The sequence below is a fragment of the Larus michahellis genome, chromosome 7 (assembly GCF_964199755.1).
Source record: "Larus michahellis chromosome 7, bLarMic1.1, whole genome shotgun sequence".
NCBI classification, from domain to species: domain Eukaryota; kingdom Metazoa; phylum Chordata; class Aves; order Charadriiformes; family Laridae; genus Larus; species Larus michahellis.
Window position 1 is genome coordinate 20,868,408 of NC_133902.1, and position 13,376 is coordinate 20,881,783.

General features: G+C 38.4%; 1 protein-coding gene across 11 annotated transcripts in view; it reads left to right on the forward strand.

The window, feature by feature from the left end:
* KANSL1L (KAT8 regulatory NSL complex subunit 1 like) overlaps window positions 1-13,376 on the forward strand; it is a 65,668-nt gene that overhangs the window by 20,290 nt on the left and 32,002 nt on the right. For 4 of the 11 annotated variants that reach the window (XM_074595132.1, XM_074595123.1, XM_074595122.1 and 1 more), the window contains exons 4-6: window positions 3,140-3,281; window positions 7,005-7,202; window positions 9,964-10,085. In XM_074595132.1, coding sequence (XP_074451233.1) covers window positions 3,140-3,281; window positions 7,005-7,202; window positions 9,964-10,085 — 462 coding nt within the window. The remainder of the gene's footprint in view (window positions 1-3,139; window positions 3,282-7,004; window positions 7,203-9,963; window positions 10,086-13,376) is intronic. The other 7 variants (XM_074595127.1, XM_074595126.1, XM_074595130.1 and 4 more) reach the window with 3 other exon arrangements.

Genomic DNA, 13,376 nt, shown 5'->3' on the forward strand with positions numbered 1-13,376 from the left:
ATTTTTAATGGCAATAGTAGGTTATCATTTGCACTTGAGTGACCATACTACTTGCATGCAGCTCGCTTTAGGAGTGTGAGGATAGCTTATAGTGATTTTAATATTCCTCTGAGGAGTTACGAGGTTTACTAAAGCATTTGTAGTGAAATAGACTTAGAGGCAAAAATGGTAAATAAATAATGCAAGATCAAACAAATACGGGTGACAGATATGGGAATGGAATTTAGCAGTGCTCTCGCCTCGGATCCTGTAGATGCGAGCTCATGCTCGCCGTGAGCTTCCTGCCCTTCCTGTGTGGCTGGCTGCCTGCAAGGCATCAGCCCTGGGGAAGGGAGCTAGCCGTTACCTGGTTTCATTTGCCTGCATCCAAAGTTAAAATGACCATGAGCAGCTCTCAAATCCATGTCGCCGTGCAGCTGCCCCAGTGCTCATGCAGCGTTGGGCAGCCTCGGCGGACAGGAGAGAGAAGCTAAAATTGCTTCCTTTGGCCTGAGCTTAAAATGTTTGTGCTTCGTTCAGTGGAAACTCTTCGTTATAGAGGAGCCTAAGGACATCATTATTACAGTGTCATTAAATCCCGTTAGTTTAATTATGTAGTATGCTTTAAAGCCTTAAGAAATACTTGCATAGTATTTTAAAATGAAGCAAAAATATACATAATATATTTAACAGTGAATGGAATTAATTCAAGATTTAATATTGTGTTTAAGTAAAAAAAAATGCAGATGTTTTTGAGACAATAACTTGTAACTTTGCAGAGGATTTTTTTTTTTTAATATGTGGCAGTAATATATATAAGACATGATTTGTTTGTCTTAAGGTTACAATATTTAACTGTTCTTCTGTTACCTGCTGTGGTTTGGTATTGATTATGCATTCCCTTACTGCTGTGCTGATTTCATATAGTGTATGTATATTTTTTTTCTCATTTGCTTCCCCCTCCTCCTTGGTCTGTCTGAGGATAGCTCACCTTTCTCCCCAAAGTAGCATCTAGCTTAGCAGGCAATTCTGTCAGTGTGATTTATTTTCTTTCACCTGGGCTTTCTTGTTATAATGTCCTGGTTTGGGGGGTGGGTGGGTTGGTTAGTTGGTTGGCTTTTGAGAAAGCAATAGAAGTAAGCACCTGAACACTGCTGTTGGGTTTTTCTCAGTTATCCTCTTTGTTCCTATTTACCTTTTTTTTGTTAAAATTATTGACTAAGGTTTTTGTTACAGCCTCATTAAGCTTCTCTTGTTTAGGATTAGCTTTTTGCTGTCACAGCGTCCTGAGACAAATTCTAACTATTCCAGCCACCACAAACGTGTGAGCACATTATTTATTGGAACTCTGACTTGGGCCAACTAGGAATTTGGATCCCTCCTTTTTCCCGCAAACTGCATTTTATGACTTCCAGAAGCACAAATGTGCAAAAAGTGCTTCAATCCCACAGAAGTTCTTGGCAGGATGACCTGGTTAAAGCCTAAGTAACCAGGGCTACTTACTATGTGCTGGTGAGAATGGGAAAACAACGAGAAATAAGAAGGGGTTGTCAGAAAAAAGGATATTCACAAGATTACTTCATATGTCTCTTTTCCTAGCACAAAATCACTAATAGAATATATAAAATGTGAACAATTTATTATGGTACATGTTTGTAGAATTCTTTGAGTTTCGTTTTGATGGTAGTTCACTTTATTTGCTTGCACATAGAATCTGGATTGAAACAGGACATTTCAATCTCATAATTTCTAATGTTCATTTTATCTGTGTAGGAGAGAGTTTAAGCTGGGTGTAAATTAGGTGGGCAGACAATTTATGTTAAAAAGGGGTGAAATTAAGTATTTTAGAGGTAACCTATCGGAGACTGCATCTATTCATACTACTTATGGTAGCTAAAGTAGACTGAAAGTTCTGAGATTTTGAGTTACATTTTATAATTTTTGCCCTGAAAATATTAGGATTCTCAAATTAGGTGATTCTCCGCTCATGCCAGGAAACGTCTAGCATCTTCTGCAGGGTGATGTATTACCTTTCTTTCATTGTTGAGGTAGTTGACACAAAATTCTGCGTGAAAACAGTTGTACTTGTGTGATGTTCCTATGCCGACTCGCTGGCATTTGCTTTTTCTTATCTCTTTTGTGATGCTTCAGTACTCTTCACGGACTGGGGAACAGAGGATCACATATTCTGCCTGTGCAGAACCTACATACAGTGTCATCCAGGATTTAGATCCAGTAGTTATCCCAATAACTTAAGTAAAAGCACTTATTTTCCAGACGAATTTTGATTTTTTTACAGTTCTTTTAAGCTACCTGTGGCAAACTCCTGTACAACTTTAGTGGGAAAAAAACAGCAGTCCTTTCTTTAAACAAATAAGCTCAGTTAATGGTAGTATACTAGTGGAAGTTGCATAAATACTGCATTGTGTCGTCTCTGTTGCTTAAATTTACTGGATATTATTTGTTGAGTGGTACTGTTATGTCATTCATTTATTTAATATATAGATCGAGTAAAGTTTGCTGATAGCAGTGATGAGTTCAGCATTATAAAGTTAAGTTAATCACAATGTCCTGTACTGGGAGGCATATCTTTTGTGTTACAAAATACGCCTGTTTGTAAACAGCAGTAAGATACATAGTAACTATACTATACTGACACAACTATATTTATAAAATAGCTTGAGTAAAAGAAATCTAAACTACTTAGTTGTCTTTTTGGGCACTGATTTGATATCTAGCTGGTCATTGCTGGATGGTGTTTTATTAGATTCCAATTGTTAGCAAACGATATTCATGGAAGCTTGTGGGAGGAAGTGTGGAGTAAGAACTTGGTTTCTTGCTGGTGAAGTTACTGGAATTCTTTACAAATCTGTAATGTGCATTAACTGATAGAGTTTGGTAGTTTCTCCAGCTCTGGGCTTTGTTACACAGAACAGAACGCTAGCTTAGCCTGGGAATAGCCAGTGAACATCGATTGTACTGGTTTGGGCAAGTTCTGTAGTTACAGAAATAAGCTGATGTGAAACTGGATGGGTATAATCAGATATCTTCTGAAAGCAACTGAGATGCTTGCAACATGAGGCAGAGCAGCTGTCAAAAATGTTCTTGTGCAAATGTGGTTATCTTTATTTTTGGACTAACCAGCATTTTGTCTTCACAGCAGCTATACTTCTGAATGGAAGTGGCTTGCAGACAGAGCTAGAATTGGCAGCCGTTGGACATGGCTTCAGGCCCAGATTTCAGAACTAGAATACAAAATCCAACAACTAACTGACCTTCACAGGCAGATACGTGCCACCAAGGTATTGTCTGTAAGCTCATAAATGGGCTTTTCAAATAATCTTTTGACAGTGTTTCTTGTAATATTTATTTGGTTCCTTGTTGTTGTTGTTGTTGTTTGTTTTGCCCTAGAGTTCTTGCATCTGCACAGGCTATCACATGCAAAGGTAATGAGAAGGACATCAGGAGCTAAAAAGTATTGTACCCTAGAGGCACCAGTACAGGACTGGGAGTCAGGAACTCTTACCTTCCTATCTGTTACAGTTAGTGACTTTGTTAGTGACTTCCAGGGGCCCGGCACAAGGTACTGCATTTATCACACTAGTTTTTTCCCTCATCAGAAGAGGCACGATTTGGTTTTCAGGTGGGGTGGTTGGTTGTTCGCTTTTGTGTTGTGGGGTTTCAGAGTGGGTTTTTTTGTTATTTACAGTGCACGTTTATTCCGAGGATTAGTTAGTTAATGTTTGTACAGTGCTTTGAACAGGTCAAGGATTAATTATTACTAAAATTCCAATGTGTGTAACTCATGTACTAGTTTTTGTAAATCAAACTGGCTAGACAGTGGGAAAGTCACATTCCTAAAACATGAATACTCTATCTGTCAATTTAATGGGTTCCGCAGGTCATTCTCATGTGCAAGAAGCCAAAACCTGTGATAATTCTGGTGGTGCGATAGTGAGGGGTTTTAGAGGAGAGCTCTTTGGCTCTCCATTGATGAGCGTCTTGTAGGCTGTCTGATCTGTGCTGGGGTCAGATAAGCACAGATGGAGAGGAGCCAGAAGATGCTTTAGACTTTGTGTGGCTGAATGTGAGACTTGGAGGGAGTTTAAAAGGAGAGGGAAATCACCCCAGAGAGCATTTCCCTGTGATCACGTAAAGAAAAATTATTCCCTCTTCTCCTTTTACCCTCAAAGCCTTTCTTTTCATATCCAGCTTCGTCTCTTCTGCTCACAACTTTTCCCCAGTAATTGAAGAGCCTTTGTTTGAGGGTCTGCTCTGTCTCTACCCACAGAAATGAAAGGAGATTTTGTATTTTGGTGAAGGGTGAGAATGCTCATATTTTAATGTTGTCCTAAATACCAGGTACATGCACACTGTTACACCCAAAAGCTATCAGTCTTAAAGGTGACATAGGTCTCATGAGCTGCAGAAGATGGAGAAATAAATAAATGAGAGAAAGAACATTCTTTTAGTCATGTATTTTCTTTGCATTAGGTGGTATGTTGGCTTGGAGCCTAGTGGTCTTCCTGGTAGAGATCTTTAGTGACATTCCTTTTTGCAAACTTCATGCCCCTTTTACCAGCTGTGGTATTCAGTATTTGGCATTGTGTCCCGTAGTGAAGGTAGACACATATTTCTTCGTCTGTGATTTTTTTGCCTATGTATTTGTAGTACACCAGCGCAGCAGCTACGGAAGGACACGTGGGCTGATAGAAGAGCTCTTTGTTTTCATTTAGTGGCTCCAGAGTAGTTACACAATATCATTAGAATGTGTGTGCTGTGTTTAATGGTTTCACAGTGATTTTTATGTGTTTTGAGTGGAAAAAAATGTGATTCATAGCCAGTGAACAATGATTTCAAGCAAAATGCCACTCCTTTAGCACCATAACGCAATAGGAAGGGAGATGGTTAATTTGTGGGCAGTTTCCTGGCCTTCTGTAATGTGCATTGTGTCTTCTCTGTCTCTTCCCTGTGCACACAGAAGTAGCAGCTCTGGATCTCTGAGTGTCTTTTCATTTGGAAAAAAGTCTATCTGCAAAACAAAACAATTCCGTTAAGGCGGGGGGAGAGAGTTCATTGCCAAAGCCTACTGGTTGTAACCCATTTAATTTATAATTCCTCATAAGTCATTATTAATCTTTTAATTCTTTAGTCTTCCTCTTTTCTTCTGTGTGTGTTCCACCTCTCCCTTTTCGTACAGTCTGTCAATGTTCTCCTTCCTTTTCTGCTTCCCTCTTTCCGTGCTTGGTCAACAGGATTCTCAACTTAATAAAATTCCAGTGAAAGTGGGGGTTGCATCCCCCTCTTTTCACTGCTTTTCCTGTGTGCCTTCCTCCATCTTCAGAATTTGTGGTTTAGACTTTAGCGAGTTATTTTCTTCGCTCGCTCTGTTGTCATGACCTATGATTCATTTACTAAAGAGATCTAAAGATTCTAAATTCTAAAAGAGCCTAAGGCTGTTGAGCTAGCTTTTCCACCTGTTGTGGCACATAAAAATTAGATCTATACTTGAATTTCCTTGAACGTACTGCCTAGTTTTAACTACTGTTGGTCTACGCAGTGTAGTGTGATCCTGTCTGGATTTGTTTCCATCTGCTGTAAATGGAAAAGCACAGATGATGGGCTACTACCTGATAAGGAACGCGGAAAATCTAGGGTTGACTTGATGGAAATTCAGAATCTCTGTGCCCTTTTTGGGCACTAAAGCAAGTTTTCAAGCATCTACATCTGGTTTTGGAGAATATCTTTGTTCTCAGTTTTGAATTTAAAACTCAAACAGGGAATAAGTTAGAGACACAGTGAGAGCAGGACAATGTCACGTTTTCTCCCAGTCCCCCCTTTGGAGTCTCTTTGAGACTTGCTTTCGTGGGTTAGGACAAGTTGCTGCTGAGGAAGGAGTCAAGGTATGAGTAAAAGAAATAATATAGTAAAAAGAAATAATATAGGTGTTCCTTGTGTTCACATAATGATAATCTTTATTGTTTTTAGTGGGATATTCTTACTAGAAAGAGAAATTAGAAGCAGTGTAATTGAATGGTCCCATTTTTCCAGTATCTGCTTGATATTTGAGTAACAGTCAGTACTTAAAAGCAAGTAAGTTCTTTCCCTTTTTCTTTGGAAAAAGCCTGCAGAGGTTTGATAGCCTTTTCTGAGTGTTAAATTTATTCGATCAAGATAATGACAAATTAAGAGACTATTTGAGGAACTGTTTTTAACTGTAACTGAGATGTTACCTAGGATTGTATTTGACACACTTCTATTTTTCTAATCTGTCATGTGGAAAATGCAATGGGGGTATTCTTCTCCTAATTCTGTTTATGAAACTGTTACTTCCCTACCATATAAAGCTATATTTATCTTATTAAGTGGCATTTTCGATGATAGACCACATCTGATACCACATTTGTGCAGATTGTCTTGAAAAGCAGTCAGATTGCTAGAATATTTAGGATAGTTACCTCTGTAATTACAAAACTCTAAAAATGCTCACCTTAAAAAATTATTAAATTGTAAAATGCTTTTGTTTTGAATTGTATACATCTCTGCTACATAAAAAATAACAACCTTCATGTTTTGCTTAGAACATGGATAGGAATAAGAAAAATAGAGCACTTTCTAATTCCTCTGCAAAATTTCTTGGCTGCAAAGACTATAACCAACTTCAAATCAAAGGGTGGTTGTTTCTTACAGAAAAATCTCTTCTTAAATCAACAGGCAAATGATCGTATAGTTGCTCTAATAAGTATGAATTTCTGATTTGAATTTTGGCACAGATGTTTTAGCAGTGGTATAACACTAGAGTGATTGCAGTTATAAGGAGTAGCATAAATGGTACAGCTTTTCATTAATGAAGATACCTACTATTTCAATATTTTAGCTGTTAAGTGTATTTAAAATCTAGTTCAGAGGTTCAGAGAGTTACTGGGAGGATTTAAGGGGGACGTGCCAGGTTCTACTGCCCCTTAAAAATGATTTAGGAGGGTAAATCCATTGTCAACCAACTGTGTTCAATTGCTGTTGTCTAGGGGATGGTGATCTTAGAAGAATTCCCATTTCCAAAAGACATTTTGAAGAAGCAAACACAATTGACAGACCAAGAAGCTTTATTAAACGCTACAGGGAATTCGCAAGCTGCCATTGAAAGACAGGATTCTTTGCCGGAGCATGACTTTGAAATGTCACCCAGCAGTCCTACCCTGCTTTTACGAAACATAGAAAAACAGGTAAAGTAAAATGAGAACTGAACGGTCAATGGAGCCAAATGATTTGCTTCAGAAGTAGGGCAGGTTCCATGGTGATGACTTCCAAAAAGGAAGATATTTCACAGTCCCGAGAGTGGGTGCTGAGGAACTGAAGGGCTTAAATAACTACATTGTACACCAGGTTACAAATTAACCTTTTATTTCTGACGTGTCTGCATTACCGCTTTGTTTCCATCAAAGCGGCCGCATAACAACTTCTAATAGCTATCCACAAACCTGCCTGTCCTTTCTAGTTAGGCTCGATGTGGAGTTGCCACAGTTTGTTTCAGGAAATACTTATGTGAGATGAAAGAGTTCAGCTGAGCACGGAGGTATGTTGCACTTGAAAGAAAACAAAAAAAAAAAAAGCCCCAACAGAATATAATTGTTGGCCTGCCTTTTCAAGCATCATAGGCCTCCAGTTCAGAGCTGAGGAATTCCAGGTACTTAAGTGCCATAGCGTAGGCGTAGCTGTGAGCTGAGTTTCAGTTCACGGTGTTCAAAACAGTCATTTCCAAGGTTAATTCCAGGAAATACGATATAGACTCCAGTAGGGCTTTCTTTTACTAGAAAGTACATAAAAAATGTGGCAGGATCACATTGCTGAAGGAGATACAGGAAATTTGTTTTCAGAATGAATTTATGCAGTTAGCGTAAAGCAAACCTGACAAAGCCAGTATAGTGCATTAATATGTTGCTCTGCTGCTGTACATAAATTCCTGGTCATATAGACGTGTTTTAAATGGGGTAAGAGTAGGTTTAGATACTAATGCCTGTTCCTGAATCTCTGTGCCAATTTTTCTTATTTGATAGTCATACTTTCCTGTTCTTAAAATGCTTCCCCTGTTTGATAGATCTTATCCACAACAGACAGGAGTGAGGAAGCAATGAAACAGGAAACTTATATACGCAGTGCTGGCAATTGCACAAGGTAAACTGAAGAGCATTTTTAGAATGTGGTGAATATCCCCTCTTTAAGTGGTTATTTGGGGAATTAAATGCACTTTTCAGTGAGAATTTGACAATTAAAGTAATAGTAGTGTGTTTCCTGGTCCCTAAGTAGCTACAAACAGAGGTCCACCAACTTTGGTGATCTAAAAATTACTTGGAAGTAAAGGAGTTCTTCATTTAATGCATCTCACAGATTACATCAGATTTCTTCCCTTTACACCACAAAAAGCTTTGTGGTTTGATTTGCTTTTTGACTATCAGTTCTGTAAATCAACCTTAACTCTGGAGGACTGAGTTTCTTCTTGTTTGATGTCAGGAGCAGCGATGCTGTAGGCTGACATACATCCCCAGATATTCCCATAGATTTCTTCAGTCTTTTGTTAAAGTATTTATTAGTTAAAAATAAATAATTTTACTTGTGAACAAAAAAAATTCATAATACAAAGTGACTGAGCCGGGCAATTTTTATTAATACTGTTTTCAAGTCCTTTTCACAGCTATGCAACGTTTTAAAAACATGTATGTTTTTCCTTGCAATTTGGAAGTCTGCCATTGTTTCGATCCTTTTATATTCAGTAGAGACTTTGCTCCTTACAGACTGAATTCTCTTGAGATTTTTAAATCTATCTGGCATCTTGTTTGCTTTGTCCGGACCCTTTATAATTTGCTTTCTATTTCTGTGCTTTAATATCTATCCCTGAATATTTTATTCTGACAAGAAATTTTTAACTGACTGCATCACTTAAACATGAACAGAAAAGACATGAGTTGTAATAAAATGGAAAATACTTTTTCTGCCTCTTTCTGCATAAATGGTAGTGCCTCAAAATGTGACCAAAACTTACTGGGTAACCTTTAGCAATTTTTGTTTTAAACAATCTCAGTTCTGAATGAAAATCCTACAAAATAATGTAAAAGTTTACCAAAAAAAGTATGCTATTTCAGATACATTTAATTTCTGGTTAGCGTGCAGCACACAGTTTCCTCTAAGAAAGCTATGTTTATTGTCAGAATAGCCTTTAAGGTTTGACATTTAAAACAAAAAAATCATTGTGAAATGTTATCTGGAGTCAGTCCACAATTCATTGCTTTATAAGGAGTAATTCTTAGTCTTAACAAATTAGCTGCATTTGGTTTGGGGCAGTTCTGAAAATCTGGGGTTTGGTGGGCTTGGGGCTTCTTGTTGCTATTTTTGAGGATACCAGAAGATTTTAGCCATTCCGTCTGTAGTTACAATAGTCCTCCTGTAGTTACACTTCCTTTTATAAAAACCTTTGTCAATCTACAGTGAGCAATGAAGAGGATTCTTTTAACAAGAAAAACACTTGGAGTGAACAAAATGTACAATGAGTAGACAGCAGACTTTCCCCCGCCCTGATGAAATGCTTGCTGAATAGCCAGTTAGCAGCTCTGGGCTGCAGCTGTTGGAACATCAGCTGTAAAGTGCTCTGGTTTCTTTTGCCTCTTAAAAAACCTTTGGTTAAAATTCTACGGTCACTAATGTGTTTTGTGTACTACTTATTCAAACGTATCAACAATGTCCTTGGCTGGTTGTTCAGGGTTGTGTTGGCTTTTTGTTGGTGTTTTTGTTGGTGTTGTTTGTTTGTATAGTTGAACATAACACTTGTGAAAGAAAAACATGCCACACTTGATTAGAAGAAACTAAATATGATTATTCCATGATGTATGCGACTGGAATCCTGAGTAGGAAAACAACAAAAACCCAGGACCTTTGAGCTCTTGAGTCTGAATGGAAGTCTGACTACCTTTTTATTTTTCTTATTTTTTCCAGAGTGCGCAACTAAGTGAAATCATCAGCAGCCTAATTGCTCCACTCAGTCTGTCTCCAGCTTCTTCATCTCTTTCATCCAAGACCTGTAAGCACAGACAGCTGGTCAATGGCATCTCCTTCAGGTAGGTGATAGCATGGTAGCAATTTTTTTGAGAATAGCTTTTGGTAATGTTATATAGATGAAACTGATAGTTTCATCTATATAGTAGTAAATCAAGAAGAGAGAGCTGCTTTCTGCCAGCTTCAAGAGAAGTCAAGTCTTGCTTGTAAGGTTGAAAGTAGTAGGGTTTTGTTTTCTTCTTAAAGACATCATAAAAGTATGCAACCACTGTAAGTGCACTGAAGTACTGGGAAGATGAACATAGCTGTGAAGTAGTGAAAGGATACAGTAAGTAACGCACTACTCCAGATTATTTCAGACTTCATGCATTCTGTCATCGCGAGTGTGACTGTATTTCTGGAAAAGCGTCGAACTAGACTTCACTAGTACAGTAGAATACATAAGCAATGTCAGGTGTGCCTCAGCGTGGGTCAGTGTCAGGTTTTTGTGGCAGCTTCATTCATTTTAAGCACATCAGTCTTCAATACAAGGCCAAATTTATCTTTTCCAGCTATTTTTTCAGGAATTTGGAGATAATATTTTTCCATTTGTGGTCTGTTTTTCTGGATGGATATACCTTCCAGGATGACTGTAGCAGCTTGAAATTAATATTGTAGAAAAACATTTCTCAGTACTACTCCATGCTTCTTAGTAGTTTAATCTTTATTCGAAGATTTTAAAATACAGTACAGGCTGTAATCGGTATTAGTCTCAAAACTGCATTAAGGTAATTGACTACAGTCCTGTCTTACAGAAGACCTAGGCCTGTAGGCTATTCCTCCAGAGATACTGGTAACGTGATTTTTGAGGATGGCGGGGTTGCTGTTATTCATAGGTCTTAATTAAGATCAGGCGGATGAAGAAAGTGTTCCCTAGTAGAGCTGGGGGCTTTATGGCAGTGTCTGCAGCACAATGTAATTCCCTGGCTCCCAGCTCCAAGAAGAGCTGGCCACACCATCTTTGCCGCAGAGGCTGTAGCCTCCCACAAAGAGATTATAATGAGCAGCTTGGATGCGCAGCTTATTTAACTGCTGTCTGTTCCAAAGCAATTGTGTGACTGTGCCCTAAATTTAAGGATGAAGGGGTCCTGTCATGTAGCATTCATACTCCTGACATATCAGTTGTTTGCAGATAATGTAGGGGAAAATCAGTGGATTCCTCTGAGTTTTGGAATAAAAATAGTCTTGAATTAGGAGTTGCTAGTAGAGATGGGTATGTGGAAGAAGAGAGTAGTTCAGGCTGTTTGAAGGCTGTGTCTTGAATCTGTGACTTTTTCATGAAACGGGTGAGGAAGGGTTCCTGCTTTTAAAAATGTTTTTAGGAGCCTATGAAGTTGACTTCATGATGAGGGACTCTAATGATGTAACTTCAAGCTGTTTCTCTTCTGATCTATCAGGCACTGTCCAAAATCAGTCTTACTTCCATTTTATGAGCAACACAGTGTTTGCTCATGGACCACTCTTTCTAAGGCTGTTTGTTTTCTACTTATGATCTATAAAAGCCCAAAGAAAAATGGGAAGAATTGGAAGATTTTCTCAGTGCTGTAGCTCTAAACTGGAGTTGGTGAGTTAGGTGTTGGAAGGGAATCTGAGAGACTTGAGAGCTTTCTAGATGTCATCTTAAAAATCAGTTAAATCATTAAAATTAATTTTCCACTTCTTGTGAAGTGTTTTGAAGTCTACAAATAAATACTGTTCATTAAATATGGTAATTAAGCATGATATAGAATGGTTATCATGAGAATCCTGCAGGGAAATTCATTGCCTCCTACTTCTTGGTTTTTTGACTGAATTTCAGTTTTTTGTGGTATTTTTTTTGTAGTAGTTTTGTGTGCAATTAATTGAGACAATAACATACTACAGTTAACTTCATTTCTTGGCTCCTTCTCCTCTTGCTCTTTCTAGAGCTTGCTCTGACTGTATTAAATACTTGAGAAAGTAGAAATAAAAATCAAATGAAAAATAAGGTGATTGATTTGTTTCGAAGAGGGGGAAAAAAAGGGATTATAGCAATTTTAACTTGGTAAATTCTTGAAATTAGTTGTAGGCTCTTGATGTGAAAGATGTAATAGTCCATGTTTAAAGTAGGTGTAAGTGTGAGATGCTTTGGAGTTGGTAATCATGGGGTTGCAGTGTGGTTGGCTACTTGGCTGTTCCCAGAGGAAGCGGTGGTGCGTGTACGGTTCCTGGTTGGTTAAATGTGGGTAGCCTTGCATTTGTCAAGGTGTAATTTCATTAGTGACTTCCTTTTTCTATGTAGCTTTTCTTTGCTCGATTGAATCTAGATGCCAAGATTAGCCAGACGCCTTGTATGAAGGTGAATGTTCATAGAAGCAGTTCCCTAAGCTAGCGATAACCACTTTCTTCGGAGGGGACAGGAATGAAAAAGTTGATTACTTCAGTACAAGTAGTGCCGGTCTGCTGGCTTGCTGTGCATGTGTGTCTGTGAGTAAGGTCTCTGCTCTTTAGCTAGGCTACAAAGCAGGGAAGGCCAACCTATGAGCTTTGAAAAGAGGGTTTCAATAAATTCATCAATTTTACATCTCGCAATGGTCCATGTCACTCTTCTGTAGAATCATGTTTTGAAAACCACTCAAATTAAGATCAAAATAAATGGATAACTCAAACCTTGACTGGGAAGCCTATTTACACAAGTGGCAGGAAAGCCATACTGCTGTGTGCTGGAGCTCCAAGACACAGACCTGAGATCTCTGCTTCTTCTGAAAACGGAGCTGTGCGCTGCTGCAGGGCACAGGAGGGTAAATACAGCGGCTGGCAGAGAGTGAAGAGACGGGGCAGACCACCAGAACAAAGACAGGAATCACAGAAGTTGAGGAGCCAGACTGAGGAGCTTTTTGTTCTAATTTACCTGTCCAAGTTGTCTTTCACGTAAAAGGGAGGTATGTGGAAGTCTAGAAGTTGGGCTTGGCACCATCTGACTTCAAGGTGGATAATTACAGATAAAATGTTTTTGAGAATTTGGAGAAAGTATTCTAAGAAATCTTTTGCGTGGACTTTAAACGTTGCATTTCTCTCTCAAGCCTTAAAAATGCAGCGTTAGCATTAAGAATGTCACGCTTCAGTATTTGGGGCTTTTCCTTGGCACATGCTAGTACGTTCCTTTAAATACTTTGTACCATCCCTCTTTTAATTAGCACATTTTTTTCATTGAGTCTGTGTTGCTTATTGGGATTGTTCTGATGTGTCGGAAGGACAGCTCAAATTCAAGCCTGTAAAGTCTTGTTACCACACCAGCACAGCATGGGATGGTGTTTAATCACACTTTCATAACAAGCTCTTTTATTTAATAAAAA